This window comes from Cyclopterus lumpus, chromosome 21, assembly GCF_009769545.1.
Source record: "Cyclopterus lumpus isolate fCycLum1 chromosome 21, fCycLum1.pri, whole genome shotgun sequence".
In the NCBI taxonomy this organism is placed as follows: Eukaryota; Metazoa; Chordata; class Actinopteri; order Perciformes; family Cyclopteridae; genus Cyclopterus; species Cyclopterus lumpus.
Window position 1 is genome coordinate 25606699 of NC_046986.1, and position 19153 is coordinate 25625851.

The 19153-nt window shown below is 45.6% G+C and overlaps 1 protein-coding gene across 1 annotated transcript in view; it reads left to right on the forward strand.

Moving 5' to 3' along the window:
- Positions 1-19153, forward strand: part of tmprss3a (transmembrane serine protease 3a) — a 64759-nt gene that overhangs the window by 16975 nt on the left and 28631 nt on the right. Inside the window, exons 5-9 of the mRNA XM_034560874.1 lie at positions 1302-1418; positions 11846-11969; positions 14469-14588; positions 15312-15358; positions 17675-17840. Coding sequence (XP_034416765.1) covers positions 1302-1418; positions 11846-11969; positions 14469-14588; positions 15312-15358; positions 17675-17840 — 574 coding nt within the window. The remainder of the gene's footprint in view (positions 1-1301; positions 1419-11845; positions 11970-14468; positions 14589-15311; positions 15359-17674; positions 17841-19153) is intronic.

The following is a 19153-nucleotide window of genomic DNA, read 5'->3' on the forward strand; positions in this document are numbered from 1 at the left end:
ATATGGTACTACAAGCTCCTTAAGATATGATGGTGCATCACCAATCAAGGCTTTGTAGGTGAGGAGAAGAATTTTAAATGTGATTCTTGATTTTACAGGGAGCCAGTGCAGAGCAGCCAATACAGAATTAATGTGATTTCTTCTTAGTTTTTGTGAGTACACGAGCTGCAGCATTCTGGATTAACTGGAGGGATTTAAGATACGTATTAGAGCAGCCTGATAATAAGGAGTTGCAGTAATCTAGTCCGGAAGTAACAAACGCGTGAACCAGACATCTATTGCTTCTGTCCATCCTTTTTGCCCTTCTCTTTCCTCTCTATGTCTGTCTGTTCTAATGGCTGCCCTCCTGCCCTGCCTACTCTTTAGTACAAAGAGACACCTGAGCAGGTGAGTGCTAGCACTCAGACTGGGGATTGAATGACCCTACACCTCACGATCTGTGGATAGGATTACATTCTCGTGTGTCCCTTATGTGTCCTGAGAGTCGGATGGGGAGGCAGATGCTATTCATTCTGTACACATGACATCTATTGCTTCTGTCCATCCGGGGAGAGGGATCCTCCACTGTTGCTCTCCTGAAGGTTTCTTCCCTTTTTTCCTTGTGAAAAAGGTTATTTTTGGGGAGTTTTTCCTAATGTGAGTTACACATGACATCTATTGTTTCTGTCCATCCGGGGAGAGGGATCCTCCTCTGTTGCTCTCCTGATGGTTTCTTCCCTTTTTTCCCTGTCAAAGGTTATTTTTGGGGAGTTTTTCCTGATTCAATGTGAGGTCAAAGGTCAGGGATGTCGTATGTGTACAGATTGTAAAGCCCTCTGAGGCAAATTTGTAATTTGTGATATTGGGCTATACAAAATAAACTAAACTGAGGACGGGGTATGTGTACAGATTGAAAAGGCCTCTGAGGCAAATTTGTGATATTGGGCTATACAAAATAAACTGAATTGAAAACATAACAAAAGTGGATTTTCTTAAAGAATACATAGTTTCTTGATTTTCTACAATAAAGTGTCTCAGAATACAAGACTTACAGGGAACTTAACAAGATGTTACAAACGGTTGCCTTGAGGCTAAACAGTGGGACACGCTCACATGCATTAAAAGCATGCATCGCTGGCCTGGCAATGTCAACAAAGCAAGCTTGAATAATAACACACACTTTATTCTCTGCTCAGATGGACATTACTCAACCGGGTCTTTACAGAACTAATAGTTGTTGGTTGCTATATTAAGGATCCCAATGTCATTCATTGCTCCTTAAACATAACAGTTTGTGTGTGTGCGTGTGTATGTCTCAACAGTGGGTCTGAGTTGTGTGGGGAAGTTTCGATGTGGCTCATCGTCTAAATGCATCAGGCCCTCGGCTCAGTGCGATGGAGAGGTTGACTGTGACAATGGAGAGGACGAGCTTGGCTGTGGTGAGACACACATATGAACATGCACGTACATAGTAAGATCAGCCAATCAATTTTAAACAGTTTGAATATGATAAATATTTTTTATTTATATAGTGTTTACAAAGTTGAGGTTTTTGTTTTTGTTTTGTAGTATTCATACAAAAATGTGTACCTGTTTCCACATTTAAAATGTTTTTTTGATGGATTAGAAATACCCCTGAATGTTTGTAAAAATGAATCAAATACTTTTATTTTTTAAGTAGTATTTGATTAATTTTTACAAACAGTCATGGTATTTCTAATCCAGTAAAACATATTTTGAATTTGAAAACAGTTAAACATTTTTGTATAAATACTACTGTATACATTATCTTAGTTAGTAATAAAACTAGAACATGTTTTTCTGCAGAAAATGTGCCTGGATTCTGAATTGCGAGGCAATGCTGACAATACTGAAGATTTTAAAGTGCAAATGTATTGCACGGTGTAAACGCTATCACGTTATCCCGTGAGTCTTGGACATAAAGAGACGAAGCAACGAGGGCTCTTTGGGTTCTCAAAAGCTCTTTTATTGCTTTCCGCACACACACACAGTACTTCCGCACTCTTGTCGCGCCGCGTTCCTCTTCCCCATCACTACTGCTCCTTTTGAGGGAAAAACAGACACCCACAAACACACACACTCATTAACCGCAGCTGGGCTGATTAACCCTCACCCCAGCTGAGGTTGATTAGACCTGTCCCGACACCGTTCCCTGAACCACACCCCCGCTCCACCCACTCTGCAGCCGAGCCTAACCACACCCCACTGCCACATACCTCCACCGCCTGTCTTAGGCCAGGGTGCCATCCGGCCTAACCTACTCCCCGCCCCGCACCTTTCCGGGTCAGGTCAGTCAAGGGGCTGGTCAAATCTGCAAAATTTAGAATGAACCGCCTGTAGTAACCCGCCAGCCCCAAAAACTGCCTCACCTCTTTTTTTGTCAGGAGGCGATGGCGGAAGTTTTATCCACCTGAGGGCGCACCTGCCCGGCGCCCAAGTGGTACCCCAGATACCGTACCTCCCTCCGTCCAACTGTACACTTCCCCGGGTTGGCGGTGAGCCCCGCCTGCCTCAGGAACTCCAGCACCGCGCCCACCTGCTGCACATGCTCCGCCCAGGTGGTGCTGTGGGTGATCGCATCATCCAAGTAGGCGGCAGCATATGCAGCGTGCGGACGCAGCACATGGTCCATGAGGCGCTGAAAAGTGGCTGGGGCCCCAAACAACCTAAAGGGAAGCAGGGTAAATTGGTATAAACCAAACAGAGTGGAGAAGGCTGTCTTTTCCTTGGACTCTGGCGCCAGAGGAATCTGCCAGTAGCCCTTGGTTAAATCCAGGGTCGTAAAGAAACGCGCAGTTCCCCGTCGGTCCATGAGTTCGTCGACCCGGGGCATTGGGTAAGCATCGAATCGTGACACGTCATTCACCCTGCAATAGTCCACACAGAACCGTAGGGCCGTAACCGCACCGTCACGCCCGGAGGAGTCTCAATCTGGTGCTCTATGAGGTTTGTGCGCCCTGGCAGGAGAGAGAACACGTCAGCAAACCGCTCTTGCAACTGGGCAATGTCTGTTCTCTGGGTCTCGGAGATGGTCTTCACAAAGGAGCGAGGCCGGATTGGTGGATTTTGGGACCTCAGGCCCCAGCTCCTCTCTCTCAGATACCGCAGAGAACAGAGAAACGGACTCCGCCTCCCTCCATGCTTTTAGGAGGTTGAGGTGGTAAATCTGTGTAGCTCCGCCCCTGTCAGAACGCACCACCTCATAGTCGACATCCCCCACTCGCCGTGTGACCACAAAGGGCCCTTGCCACTTGGCCAGAGGTTTAGAGCCGGAAGAAGGAAGCAATACAAGTACCTTTTCTCCCAGTGTGAATTGTCTCAGCCTGGCCCCTCTGTCGTACAGACGTTGTTGACGTCCGTGGGCCTGGAGCAAATTCTCACATGACATCCTACCCAGTGTGTGGAGTTTTGCTCGCAGGTCCAGGACGTACTGGATCTCACTTTTACTGGTGCTCGGCCCCTCCTCCCAGTTTTCCTTAATCAGGTCGAGCACCCCCCGTGGAGTCCTGCCGAACAAAAGTTCAAAGGGAGAAAATCCCGTGGAGGCCTGGGAAACCTCGCGCACTGCAAACAACAGAGTCAAGCCATTTATCCCAATTCCGCACATCTTCGCTAATAAATTTACGGATCATGGACTTCAAAGTCTTATTCAGACACTCCACCAGACCGTCGGTCTGTGGGTGGTACACACTGGTCCGAATAGACTTAATGCCCAGTAACCCGTAAAGTTCTCTCAGTGTTCGTGACATGAACTGGGTGTCAGTTAAAATCTCTTTTGGGATTCCGACTCGGGAGATGACGTGAAACAGCACCTGCGCGACACTCTTTACAGAAATGTTGCGCAACGGCACCGCCTCCGGATATCGTGTTGCGTAATCCACCAGGACTAACACAAAGCGATATCCGCGTGTACTCCGGTGAAATGCCCCGATGAGGTCCATGCCGATTCGTTCGAACGGTACCTCCATTAATGGCAGGGGACGCAAAGGCGCCCTCGGAATGGCCAATTGACACTCCGGGCAGACGCACATCCACCCGGATGCCCGGCCAATAAAATGGATGCCCGGTCCAGTGTTTTTTCATATCCCATGTGACCAGCCATCGGGTTATAGTGAGCCGCCTGGAAAATCATTTCCCGGCGGCTTTTCGGCACCAGCAACTGGGTGTTTTCCTCTCCTATCTGAGCGTCACGGCTTACTCTGTACAGTCTGTCCCTAATCAAAGAAAAGTGCGGATATGACTGCGCTGCGTCAGGGCGCACCAGGTGACCATCAATTCTTATCACTTGGTCGAAGGCTGAGCGTAGAGTATCGTCCCGAGACTGCTCGAGTGGAAAATCTTCCATGGAGTGAAACTCGGGAGCCGGTTCCCCCTCCCCGTCTGCAGTGTCGGACAACCTTGCGTCGCCGCTGAGCACAGCGCAGATATCGCTTTTCCCTGTCGACAGTGAACGCACCCCCGCAGCCTGTCCCATTAATTTGTTAAACCCCGGCGGGAGCTAACCACGACCTTTACATTATGTTTTTTTCCCTCGTATCTAATTTCCACTGACACCATAGGATACTCCTGAACGTCCCCATGCACACATCTTATCTTCACCCACAATGCCTCCACCAATGCCCCCGGGCCGAACCAGGCTCTGGTGGATCATAGACTGCGTACAACCTGAATCCACCATCGCCTGGCGTGTACCCCCCTGGATTAGATCCTCCCCACCGGAGGATCTAAGGCCAGGAGCTGGCTCATATGGGGCTAACATTTCAATGATGTAGCTTGGGGCCAGATGCAGGCGTGATTTAAAAGTAATGAGCAAAATCTTAAAATCAATTCTAAAACGAACAGGGAGCCAGTGGAGAGAGGCCAGGACTCGAGTAATGTGATGCCGTCTGTTAAAACCAGTCAGAAGCCTAGCTGCTGCATTCTGGACTAGTTGGAGGCGGGAGATGGATTTTTATGCCGGACAGGAGGGAGTTGCAGTAGTTGAGTCAAGAGAAAATGAGTGCGTGAATGACTTTTTCCAGGTCTGAGCGTGACAGTATGGGTTTGATTTTTGAGATTATTCTTAATTGAAAGAAGCAGGACTGGACAATTTTTTTGATCTGTGATTCAAAATTTAATTGAGAGTCAAACATTACACCCAAATTTCTGGCAACAGGTTTTAAATAAGCAGCCAGGGGACCAAGTTGACTCTTGATGAGACTAGTGTTATTGTTTGGGGAACTGAATAATATGACTTCTGATTTGGAGTTATTGAGCTGAAGGAAATGTTGTGCCATCCAGCAGTTAACGTCAGAGAGACAATCTAAGACAGCAGCCAGGCTCTCTGGGTCACCAGGTCTCAGCGGAAGGTATATCTGTGCGTCGTCTGCATAGCAATGAAAAGATATGTTGTGTCGCTGGAGGATTTGGCCGCGTGGAAGCATGTAGATAGAAAATAAAAGTGGACCTAAAATTGAACCTTGTGGTACACCACAGGTAATGTGAGTCGTGGAAGACGAGTGATTACCTATGGTGACCGAGTACGATCTTTCTAAAAGGTAAGAACAAAACCAGCCAAGTGCAGTGTCCTTGATGCGAACCCAGACTTTGAGGCGATCGATTAAAATGTCGTGATCTACAGTATCAAAAGCTGCACTAAGGTCTAAAAGAATTAAAACGTCGCTCTCCCCCCTGTCTGCTGCTAAAAGGAGGTCATTAGTTACCTTGAGGAGAGCAGTTTATGTGCTATGCAGTGCTCTAAAACCTGACTGAAATTTCTCAAATATGTTGTTATGATTCATAAACTCTAGGAGTTGTGTTGAGACCACTTTTTCTAAAACTATTGATAAAAATGGAAGTTTTGAAATTGGCTTAAAATTTTAAGCCACGGCAGTAGTTGAGGGCAAGAGATCATCAATCTTGCCTCTAATAGTTAAAATCTTTTCATTGAAGAAGTTCATGAAGTCATTACTACTGAGGTCTATAGGAATACACGGCTCCACAGAGCTGTGACTCTCTGTCAGCCTGGCTACAGTGCTAAAGAGAACCCTGGGGTTGTTCTTATTTTTCTCTATTACTGATGAGTAATAGGCTGCTCTGGCATTACGGAGAGCCTTTTTATATGTTTTAAGGCTATCTCGCCAAACTAAGCGTGATTCTTCCAGATTGGTGGAACGCCATATACTTCTCGAGCTTTCGTGAAGTTTGCTTTAGGTCGCGGGTCTGAGGGTTATACCAGGGAGCAAACCTCCTTTGCCTCACTGTCTTTTTCTTCAGTGGGGCTATCGAGTCTAGTGTCATTCTCAGTAAGCCTGTAGCACTATCGACAATATGATCAATCTGGGATGGACTAAAGTTAGCACAGGAGTCCTCCGTCACATTGAGACGTGGTATTGAATCAAATGCAGAAGGAATCGCTAATTTAAATTTAGCTACAGCACTGTCAGTTAGACATCTGGTGTAGAAACTTTTGACTAACGGTGTATACTCCGGGAGTATAAACTCAAAAGTTATGAGGTAATGGTCTGACAGAAGAGGGTTCTGTGGGAAGACCTCCAAATGCTCAATGTCAATGCCATATGTAAGAACAAGGTCGAGGGTGTGGCCAAAGCAGTGAGTGGGTTTCTGTACTCTCTGACAGAAGCCAATCGAGTCCAACAATGAGATAAATGCAGTACTAAGGCAATCATTGTCAATATCCATAAACACTCTGAAAATTCAGATATAAATTCTGAATATGGACCTGGAGGCCGGTACAGTATAACAAATAGAATTGGCTGTAATGTTTTCCAGGTTGGATATGAAAGACTAAGAACAAGGCTTTCAAATGAATTGTAGTTTAGGTTTAGGATTCATTAATAGGCATTGTGGGTGAAGATAAGGTGTGTGCATGGGGACGTTCATGAGTATCCTATGGTGTCAGTTGAAATTAGACACGGGGGAAAAAAACATAATGTAAAGGTTATCTCCCGCCTTACGCACCCCCTAATCTTGGGAACAGATTGGCCAGGGTTTAACAAGTTAATAGGACAGGCTGCGGGGGTGCTTTCACCGCCGACAGGGTCATGCAATATCTGCGCTGTGCTCAGCGGCGAAGCAAGGTCGTCCGACACTGCAGACGGGGAAGGGGAACCGGCGGAGACTCCCGTGGAGACTCTATCGGCTCCCAAGTTCCACTCCATGGAAGATTTTCCACTCGAGCAGTCTCGGGACGATACTTTACACTCAGCCTTTTGACCAAGTGATACGAATTGATGGTCAGCTGGTGCGCCCTGACTCAGCGCAGTCATATCCATATTTTTCATTGATGAGGGACAGACTGTGTAGAGTGAGCCGTGACGCTCAGACAGGAGAGGAAAACACCCAGTTGCTGGTGCCGAAAAGCCGCCCGGAAATGATTTTCCAGGCGGATCACTATAACCCGATGGCTGGTCACATGGGATATGAAAAAACACTGGACCGGGCATCCATTTTATTGGCCCGGGCATCCGGGTGGATGTGCGTCCTGCCCGGAGTGTCAATTGGCCATTCCGAGGCCGCCTTTGCGTCCTCTGCCATTAATGGAGGTACTGTTCGAACGAATCGACATGGACCTCATCGGGGCATTTCACCGGAGTGCATGCGGGTATCGCTTTGTGTTAGTCCTTACCCGGAGGCGGTGCCGTTGCGCAACATTTCTGCAAAGAGTGACGCACAGGCGCTGTTTCAGGTCATCTCCCGAGTCGTAAACCCGAAAGAGATTCTGACTGACCAGGGCCCCCAGTTCATGTCAAGAACACTGAGAGAACTTTACGGGTTACTGGGCATCAAATCTATTCAGACCAGTGTGTACCACCCACAGACAGATGGTCTAGTGGAGCGTCTGATTAAGACTTTGAAGTCCATGATCCGTAAATTTATTAGCGAATATGTGCGGAATTGGGATAAATGGCTTGATTCTCTGTTGTTTGCAGCGCCTCCACGGGATTTTCTCCCCTTGAACTTTTGTTCGGCAGGACTCCACGGGGGGGGTGCTCGACCTAATTAAGGAAAACTGGGAGGAGGGGCCGAGCACCAGCAAAATCGAGATCCAGTATGTAGTATGAGAAGGTACTTGTATTGCTTCCTTCTTCCAGCTCTAAACTCCTCGCCAAGTGGCAAGGGCCCTTTGTGGTCGCACAGCGAGTGGGGGATGTTGACTATGAGGTGGTGCGTTCTGACAGGGGCTGTCGACTGCCTGCGCTACTACCTCCTGGGGCGCTCATTCACCCTCTGGTCAGACCACGCCCCGCTCCAATGACTCCACTGCATGAAAGATACCAACATCCGGATCACTCGGTGGTATCTGGCTTTACAGCCTTTTAATTTCAACATGATCCATAGGCCGGGGACGCAGATGGTCATGGCCGACTTCCTCTCCCACTCTCATGGGAAGGGGGGGAGTAGGTTAGGCCAGATGGCACCCTGGCCTAAGATGGGCGGTGGAGGTATGTGGCAGTGGGGTGTGGTTAGGCTCAGCTTTAGAGTGGGTGGAGCGGGGGAGGGGGTGGTTCAGGGAACAGTGCCTGAATGATGTCTAATCAGTCTCAGCTGGGGCTGAGGTTAATCAGCCTCAGCTGGGGTTCATCTGTCTGTGTCTCTCCCCAATAAAGTATTTTGGAACAACATCAAGCCGTGTTGCTGCCTCTGTTACGCCCAAGACTCACCGGGTAACCTGTTACCCTTAGTAAACTTATAAACAAAGAATATTACAACAGTCTCACAGCTGGTCACTAAATCGTCATGTTGGGATGACATTGCACTACAAATTGAAGATTAGGTTTGGCAAACAAAACCACTTTGTTAGGTTTAGGAGAAACATCATGGTTGGGCATAAAAAACTAGGTACAGTAGGCAACAAAAACACTTAACAAATGCATGACATTGCAACAACACGGAAACATGGCTAAATGACAACATCCCCGACTCCGCTGTGAAACTCGAGCAGCTAACATGCCACCGAGCAGACAGAGCCCTCGTCAAAGGAGGGAAGACCAGCGGCGGCGGGGTGTGTGTTTACACACTGGATGCATGGTGTCGGGACGCTGTCGTGGTATGTAAACACTGCTCTCCACTGGCGGAGTTCATGATTATAAGGTGCCGTCCTTTTTATCTGCCGAGGGAATTTACAGCGATCCTGCTAGTCGCTGTTTGCATCCCCCCCACCCCCAACATCAGTGACAGAAACGAGGCAGTGTGAACTGTACCAGGCTATCAGTGAACAACAGACAGCCCACCCAGACGGCTTCACCATCCTCGCTGGTGATTTCAACCATGCAAACCTCAAGACTGTCCTTCCCAAACTGCATCAGCACGTTGACTTCCCAACAAGAGGAGACAACATTTTGGACCTGGTCTAGAATAACCACAAAGGAGCGTACAAGGCCTCCCCCCTACCCCACATTGGACTCTCTGACCACATCACCGTCATGCTAATGCCAGCATACAGACCCAGAGTGAAAGTCTCTAGACCGGTTCTGAAGCAGGTCCGGGTGTGGCCAGAGGGGGCCTCCTCCGCTCTCCAGGACTGCTTTGACTCAACAGTATGTTTAAGCAAGCAGCCACATACAACCACCACACAGACATTGAGGAGTACACAGACACTGTTACTTCCTATATCAGTAAGTGCATGGATGATGTGACCCACATAAAGACCATCACCACTCGGGCTAACCAGAAGCCGTGGCTGACAGGGGAAGTCCATCGGCTGCTGAGGGCCAGAAACAAGGCCTTCAGAGCCGGGGATGAAACTGGCCTGAGAAGAGCGAGAGCCAACCTGTCCCACGGCCTCAGGAAGGCAAAACAAGACTACACAAACAAGATAACCTCGCACTTCAGAGACAGCAGAGATACACGGAGCCTGTGGCAGGGCATTCAGACCATTACGGACTACAAACCCAAGCCACAGACCTGCGACAACAACATCTCTCTGTTAAATGACCTCAACAGCTTCTTTGCACGGTTTGAAGCACAAAACGGCACACGTCCATGCAAGACTCCACCCCCTCCCCACGATCAGGTCCTGTGCCTGTCTGCTGCCAGCGTGAAGAGGACACTCTCCAATGTCAACACCCGCAAGGCAACAGGTCCAGACAACATTCCTGGTTCTGTGTTGAAGGACTGCGCAGAGGAGCTTAAGGATGTCCTTGCGGATATCTTTAACACTTCTCTGAGACAAGCTGTTGTTCCAACGTGCTTCAAGACCACCACCATCATACCTGTGCCAAAGAAACCCACTCCGTCCGGCTTTAATGACTATCGTCCAGTGGCACTTACCCCCATAATAATGAAGTGCTTTGAACGACTAGTCATGTCACATATCAAATCCATTCTCCCACCCACCCTGGACCCTTTCCAATTTGCATACCGTGCCAAACGGTCCACGGAGGATGCAATCTGCTCTGCTCTGAACCCATCCCTCACCCACCTGGACACAAAAGACTCATATGTGAGAATGCTGTTCATAGACTTTAGTTCAGCATTCAACACCATAATCCCACAACAACTCATCTGCAGACTTGACCAGCTGGGGCTCAACACCTCGCTGTGTAACTGGCTGCTGGACTTCCTCAGTGAGAGGCAACAAGCAGTACGTGTGGGCAACAACACCTCGAGCAGCATCACACTGAGCACAGGGGCCCCTCAGGGCTGTGTGCTCAGTCCACTGCTCTTCACCTTGCTGACTCACGACTGCAAAACCACCTACAGCACCAACCACATGGTCAAGTTTGCAGACGACACAACTCTGGTTGGTCTCATCACCAAGGATGATGAGACTCACTACAGGAAGGAGGTCAGTCTTCTGACCACGTGGTGCGGAGACAACAACCTCCTTCTAAACAACAGCAAGACCAAGGAGATTGTTGTTGACTTCTGGAGAGGCCACACTGAACACCCACCACTGACCATCAATGGTGCTGTCATAGAGAGAGTGAGCAGCACCAAATTCCTGGGGGTGGACATCAGTGAAGACCTCTCCTGGACAGCCAACACAACATCCCTGGCAAAGAAAGCGCAGAGGCGCCTCTAGTTCCTCCGGAAGCTGAGGAAGGCAAGAACCCCCCCACCCATCATGTGCACCTTTTACCGTGGCACCATTGAGAGCATCCTGACCAACTGCATCACTGTGTGGGGCGGAAGCTGCACGGACTACAACAGGAAAGCCCTGCAGCGCATAGTGAACGCAGCTGGACGCATCATCGGTGCCTCACTCCCCCCCATCCCCTCCCTGCAGGACATATATATAACACCCGCCTCACCCGCAAAGTGACCATGATTGTGAGCGACTCCTGCCACCCCTCACACGGTCTCTTCAGCCTCCTGCCCTCTGGGAGGAGATACCGGAGCCTCCGGGCTCGCACCACCAGACTGTCAGGAAGCTGAACTCTCTCCCCACTCTCCCACTCCTAAAGTAGACTCATATGTCAAATGCTGCTTTATATATTGTTTACATGTTCTTTGTTGTTGTTGTTGTTGTTAACTGTTTGCACTTTATTACTTTTATTTATTATTATTATTACTACAATCACTTAATGTTGGACAAGAGAGAAACGTACTTTCAGATCTTCTGTATGTTTGCACAAATGGAAGAAGTGACAATAAAGCTAACTTTGAACTTTGGACATAACGTGGTTAAAAGTCCTGTGTGTGTGTTTGACTGAGGTTACACAATACAAATGAGTCATTTCCACACAACAACAGAGCAAAAACTTGCTGAGGAAGACTGCGAGATGCAGTTAATAGTTTAGAGTAAATCCAATAAGTGGACCTCATAATTATTGATTAGTGATTTCTGCCCACCTCTATCAATATAACTGTCTGTCTGTGTGTCTCTCTGTCTGCCTGACAGTGCGTCTGAGTGGGAGGAGCTCGGTCCTGCAGGTCCAGAGAGGGGGAGCATGGACGACAGTGTGCTCAGAGGGCTGGAACAATTGGCTGGGGATCTCTGCCTGCAAGCAGCTAGGATACTCCAGGTTAGCACTTTCTCAGCTCTAACTGCATGTTATGGTGGGATTGAAGATTAATATCCACCTAACCCCCTTTTTTTTGTTTTGATTTGGATTGTCCTGCACAGTTCAGATCGCCGTATGATAATGCAACACATCTGTCCACATCGACATTTCTCGGCAATTATTGGATAGCTGCATGTCAAAGTGTCTTTGGGCAAAATACTGAACCACAAATTGCTCCTTAAGGCTGTGCCATTGGTGTGTGAATATGAATAAGAACAGATCCTGATGGGCAGGTGAAACCTTGCATGGCAGCCTCTGCCATCAGTGCATGAATGTGGGTGTGAATAGGTGACATGTAGTGTTAAAGTACTTTGAGTGGTCAAAGTGCACGTGATGAGTGTTTTACTCAAATTCATTGACCCTCCCAAATATGATGTTAAGGCTCTGTATAACATCCGCTTATACTAAAATATAATACGATATGATTTTTCTATTGTTAATATTATTGTACTGTATAGGTCTTAAGTTTATATAATACTCACAAAGACCTCTTGCTCAGGTGCAAATAGGTCTTTAGGTTGTTGGTGAGATGAGCCTCCAGAATTTGCACCAAAAAATGCTGTCAGAACTTTCATTTACATTTGCCAACGCAGCCTCCATAATTCTTGACCAGCGAAAAGGAAGAAAAAACGTATAAACAAAGAATATTACAACAGTCTCACAGCTGGTCACTAAATCGTTAATGTTGGGATGACATTGCACTACAAATTGAAGATTAGGTTTGGCAAACAAAACCACTTTGTTAGGTTTTGGAGAAACATCATGGTTGGGCATAAAAAACTAGGTACAGTAGGCAACAAAAACACTTAACAAATGCATGACATTGCAACAACACTTTGGGACAAAACGTGGTTAAAAGTCCTGTGTGTGTGTTTGACTGAACCACTTCCCCACCCGACCACCATAAGTGGTCTTTCTCAATATCTAATCCAATGTCAGTAGTTCTGACAGTCACATGGATGCATTTCATTTGTGTGTCCACCATGAAAAAGAATCCTAATAGACTTTTCATTGGCATTGATTTTGTACTAAGCAAAAAAAGTTTCTGTTTTTGCATGTTGGACTATTTCAGACAATGCCATAAGACTGGGCTGAATATTATCACTTGACCCCTGTGTTTAGTAAAATATGGTAGGAAATTTGCAATGAAATTTGTTCTTGTTAGATTATGGCAGGTTTGCGCAGGATTAAGGTCACTGACAACCTCCGCAATTATTACAAATTACTTGAGGTCCCCAGGTAACACTAGTTCCGTTAGATTTTAAGCATGAACTTCAGTAAGCATAGTCCAGTTTAACGGCACCACATAACTCCAGGTGTGCTCCTTGATTCCTGTCCTTGCCTCCTCTCCTCTCCTCCACGTCATAGTCCTGCTCTCGAGAGAAGTGAGCTGAGGAGAAGCTAGGAGAGAAGAGTCGAGGCGACTGGCTTTTAACAAATGACACAGATGCCTGGGAGCTGTCATTTAAAGCGACGTCAAATAAATATGACTTGTCACAGCTGCATCAGCATCCATTTTGTTGTAGCGCTGTATTTTGTTTTATGCACCTCTCCTGTCAGATAAGCCTAAAATAGTTTATACTTTTGCCCCAAAGGCCTACATCAATAAGTCTGCTCGGCAGTATAAATACTATCACAGACTCTGGAATTCAGCTCCTCAGTGGGTATCAGCAGATTGTACAAGCTCTCGTTCTCATTCATAAAACCAGTTGTAGCACAATCGAAATGTTTTACTTTAAAACTCAAGTTGATTCTTATGTCATATGTATACTCCCAACTCTTGCTGACACCAAAGTCAAAACCACTGGAGATATCTGCAGGCTTGAAAGCGGTGCATCTCAGCACATTAATACCTATTACTGATTTAACAGACTTGGTATGACCAGACTGCTGTAAACAATGTAAGGTATCTAGAAATGTAGTCAAGAGGGATAAATAGACCTGCTAAATTTAGTTTTTAGCGATACACATTTTAGTCCCACATCTTGGAGGGCTCCAATGGGGCCCTTAACATAGCATTCAAGACTGTAACAAAGTCCGAAGAAGGAGTTATAAAGTGTATGTATCTATATGTCTTGTGACAACGCCGATAAGTACTCCTTTGTTTGTAACGCAGAATATTCCAATAACAGCCCTCACCCCTGTAGACTGTCTTTATAACGTTGTGTGATATTCAAGCTTCAGCGCTCACTTCCACAGAATCGTTGTGGCTCTCTGTAACTGAGACTCTTCTTGCAAGAATAAATACTTTAGAGATAAGTTTTGGTTTTTCAATATTCGTCATTTCAGCTTAGGAGTAAGATAAATTGTTCTGCGACAGTGGTTATGAGTTCAGGTCCTAGCTTATCAAAATCACAGTGCAAAAGTACAAGGTTGCATTTGAACATTTTAAAAACAGTTATCAGGTTAACATGTCATCCTCAGCTGTGCATTCTGTCTGTGTTGCTGTGTGTCCATCAGGTATGTGGAGTCATTCTTCGTCTCTCTGACTTCCATTGAGCAGGACCTTCAATACGACCTGGTGTCCATCAACCTGAGCCAGGCACAGATCATTAGGCTCCAGAACGCCACAACCTTCAGGTAGAAAGCACATCCTTATTTGAAAGAATGGAAAAGCATGCACACTAACTGTGCTAATGGTCAGCAAACAGCGGTATCTGAAGGCCTTTTTGTTCTGATTGGTCTCAGTATGACACAGATGATTTCTTGTTATACACTTATTACCTCCATTAGTCTTTGGACATTGGTGTCCAAAGACAACTGCAGGTAAGTAGAACTCAGCTCGATTTTCAGTTAGATAGCAGGACCATTGACCAAGCACTATATACCATCATGCATTGCGCTGAAGAAAGGAAGGGAAAATGGTAGACTGACGAGAGGAGAGAGCACAGCTTGTATGTCTTTGATGGTTGAAATAAAGTTGACACTATTTTTTTACTGCACTACTTTTGTTAAAGAGCATTGCACAGCAGCATCCCTAAGATGTTCTATCCAAACCATGAGCGTATAAGTATAATATTTCTTGCTGAAATTTAGTGGAGGAAAAAACGAGACTTCCATAAAGTGGCAGGATAGAACAGTACATGAGTAAATGCACTTAGTTACCTTACTTATTCTTGTCAAATATCTTCATTGACTTTGATTAGTGTAACTGCTCTTTAGTGACTTTTGGTGCCAACCTACGAAATATTCTTCATTCATTTGAACTTTCTGTTTCCTGATCTGTAAAGTCATTGACATTAAACCTTAAAATTGTGTACTTTGCCATGTTTGCTGAGTTTCTCTGGGATTTCACCTCTACAGTAAGACTCAGTGCAGCTCCGGGAAGGTGACCACTTTGAAATGTCTGGGTGAGAAAACACTGCAGACTGAGCTGACCTTGTTTTAGTCTTGACTTTTATTTTCTCGGATCTAAGATGGAGTCAGAAGGAGCATGTGTTGCATGTACGTTCTTGCATGGCATGCGCATGTGTCTCTCCTCTTTGGTGTCTGGAGTCTATGTAGGTATGTGTGTTGTTACTTTGGCCCGCTAAGACAGTCTGTATTTAAAAACACTTTGTTAACCGAGAAGCAAACAGCAACATTTTAAAGTAGTTGTATAACTGACCAGTGTGTGAAGAGTGAGTTTATTTGACTGTTCATAAATGTATGCAAATAACGCACCAATTTTACACACAAAGATCAGATGACTTATCATAGGGAGTAGTTGCCTGTGAAAAAGGTTGTATCGTTTCTGCTGTGGTCTGAGCAAATAACCCTGATGTCATCAGCAAACCGTTAAAAAAAAAAAAAAAAAGTTAGGACCTTTTCCTGGAAACAATTTTGTGTTTTAAATGTTTATCTTCAGACTTTCCCCCAGTTAGGATGGTACAAACTTCTGATCATATCATATCAGACAGTGAAACATCTTGTTAGCAGCTCTCTAAGGCAGTGTTTTGCGGCACACTGGTGTGCCGCGAGAGGCTGTCAGGTGTGCCGTGAAAAATAATTATTTTTTTTTACATACTGTCACTTCATTCGTGGAAAAAAAAAGCCAACTTGTGTGTGTGTATGTCGTCGCGCTGTTGGTGGTGTAATGTTTCGGACGTTATTGCACTGATGACACGGAGACGGGACGACGTTCTTAATCCTCACTTTATTGGGCATCCACTAACACAGATAGCGTGCTCCTCTCAGTTCAGCAACTCGAACGTCAACAACAACGGTCCCGTCAACCACACTTAACTCCCCTTTTCCGACCGGTTAATCCCGCCTCCCCTCTACTCCTCCAATCACAGGCACGCCCCCTCGACCAGCATGCACGGTGCCACACTGTGATTGACAGCCACGTCACAGGGTCGCTACAGTGGTATGAAGGCTCAATACTCCCCTCTGCATGTGGGTACGCAGCGTAATTAATAGGCAGATTTGCTGAGGCGACAATTTAAAAAAGTGAGATTAAGAGATAGGTACAGTACACGCATAAAAGTCTAATGGAGAAATTTTTGAAAAGAAAACTAGGTCCTGATCAAGATCCCCCCACACTTGATCCAGATGATGAGCCCAGTACAAGTAGGTGTCAAAAGAAGGCTAAAACGGTGAGCTCAAGACAGTACAGTGATGAGTATCTGTCATTTGGATTTTCCTTCACTGGGGTTCCCGCCGCACCGAGTCCGTTGTGCGCTGTGCCATCTTGGCATTAGGATGATGTTAAGTTTAATAAAACACAACAAATAGAACACGCGTTTCCCTGATTTATTAGAGTATATTATGCTCATGCTGAAACTATGTTTGGGTTTGATTTGCATATCATTTCCTGTTGTTGGTGTGCCGTGAGATTTTTTCCTGTGTCTTAAGTGTGCCTTGACGCATAAAAGGTTGAAAAACACTGCTCTAAGGTATGACAGTGTATTTGTATTTGTAGGTAGAAAAAATAAATGTGCAGAAGAACCACATTGTTTCACTTCACGATGTTGGATCAACCTCATCGCAGCCACTTGCCATATATTAAGTCCGCAGTGCATGATCTAATCAAATTATGAGGGCCCAATTTGCTCCTGTAGCTGTGTGTGAATGTGTGTATGAATGTTAGTTACTCCTGATGGCAGGTGGCACCTTAGCCACTGCCATCAGTGTATGAATAGGTGTGAATGGGTGAATGATGATCTATACGAGCACAGTCCATTTTATCATTATACTTTGCAATCAGATTTAGCAATAAGGAAATACCCACATTCATTTATTATGAGAAGCATACAGACTTAAAAGAGACATTGCCGTAAAGTGGGCCTATCAGAGGAAAACAACATACTGATCAGAGTTTTTGTCTCGTAAATTTGAGAGGTGTTTTTCCCGTAAATATACTGCGTTAAACTCAGAGAATATTTTTAAAAATCATGTAAATTTAAGACTTTAATCTCTCTCAGAATTCAATTCTGAGCTTTCCTTTGAATATTACCCCCTCTTTCAGCCATGGATACTACTACTGTAGTACTAAGGCAAGTGACCCACATCAACTATTCAATGGTAGGAGAAATTTAGGAACACATGACAGTTACTGACTGATATTCAATAAAGGCAAGGCTGAGCATGTTATTTCTCCAGTGCATGTGAATTAATACTGTGTTTGCATCCATGCTTTAGAGGTGCACAAGCTTACCTATGAGCCCCCATCCATCTGTCCTCAGAGTGTGGTTCCAGACCCCAGTACAACACTCGTATCGTAGGAGGTAACATCTCCAAGCCGGGTCAGTTCCCATGGCAGGTCAGCCTCCACTTCAGCAGTGAACACCTGTGCGGAGGCTCCATCATAACATCACGCTGGGTCCTCACTGCAGCACACTGTGTGTATGGGTGAGTTGCACAAACCCATTTAATCTACATATGACATGTTATACTGCGCAAGCATTCAGAAGAGAAGAACCGGTGTGTATTAAGGCAAATTACCAATTAGTTTGTCGCTAATAGTAGCTAATTAAAGTTCCACATGGGAACATATAACAAGGGAAAGTATGGCTATCTGCTCTGTCAAAATCACTAAATCTAAAAAGGAAAAAGAATGTACGTCTGTTCACAGGGGGAGGACATGTCCCCCTCATTTTTCCAAATCCATTTCCCCCGTTTACATGTTATTATTTAATTTTCCTCCTAAAATATCTCTAAACAGTGTCTTCTTTTTTATTTTTTTATTAGACCTTTATTTAACCAGGTAAAATCAATTGAGAACCAATTCTCATTTACAAGAGGCAGTAGCACAGTTCAGACAAGTGACACAAACAGCACATATACAGTATGACAAACACATAAGAAAATGGCAAAAAGCAACATAGTTAAATTAATAAACACTATGTACAAAAAATAAAAGGCAGATTTCTGGATGCTCTTTCTAAAAATGGAAGAGAGAGAAGTGAGGGCTGGTCAGCAAGTAAAGCAGTCAACTATGACTTGTTGCAGCTTTTGTTTGAACATGTTGAGAGAGGTGAGAGCTGTTAGTTTGAGCGTCTTTTGTAGTGAGTTCCAGTCATTTGCAGCGGCAAAATGAAAGGCGTTATGACCAAACACAGTACGGACTTTTGGAATGATGAGCCTAATGAAGTCACTGGATCTTAAACGGCGATTGCTGTCAGAAATGTGCAGAAGATTTGAGAGGTAGCGAGGGGTCATTCCCCAAATGGATTTGTAGACCACGAGTAGCCAGTGTTGTAGCCGCCTGGTATGAAGGGAGGGCCAATCCACCAATCTGTAAAGATCACAGTGGTGGGTGGTGAAGGGTGCACATGGGGCAAAATGGATTGCTGAGTGGTCTAGTTTTCTGAGGGTGGTCTTTGATGCCATTTCCAGCTCCGAGCCATCAGCACTGTAGATCTTGGGAGGGCTGGGGATGATGAGTTTTTTCCGGTCAAACAGCATACATTTGGTCTTGTTGGAGTTGAGGAGCAGGTGGGGGTTGTGGAAAGATTGTTGGATGGAGGTGAGGCTTTGTTGACGAGTGGACACAGCAGAGTGGAGTGAAGGACCAGCTGAATATATATGATGGTTTCATTAGCATACAGATAATTCCTAGAATTTCCAGCAGCTGTGGCTACATCGTTAATAGAAATGGAAAACAAAATAGGGCCTAAGATGGAGCATTGAGGCACACCTTTAAAGATGGTTGTTTTCGGTCT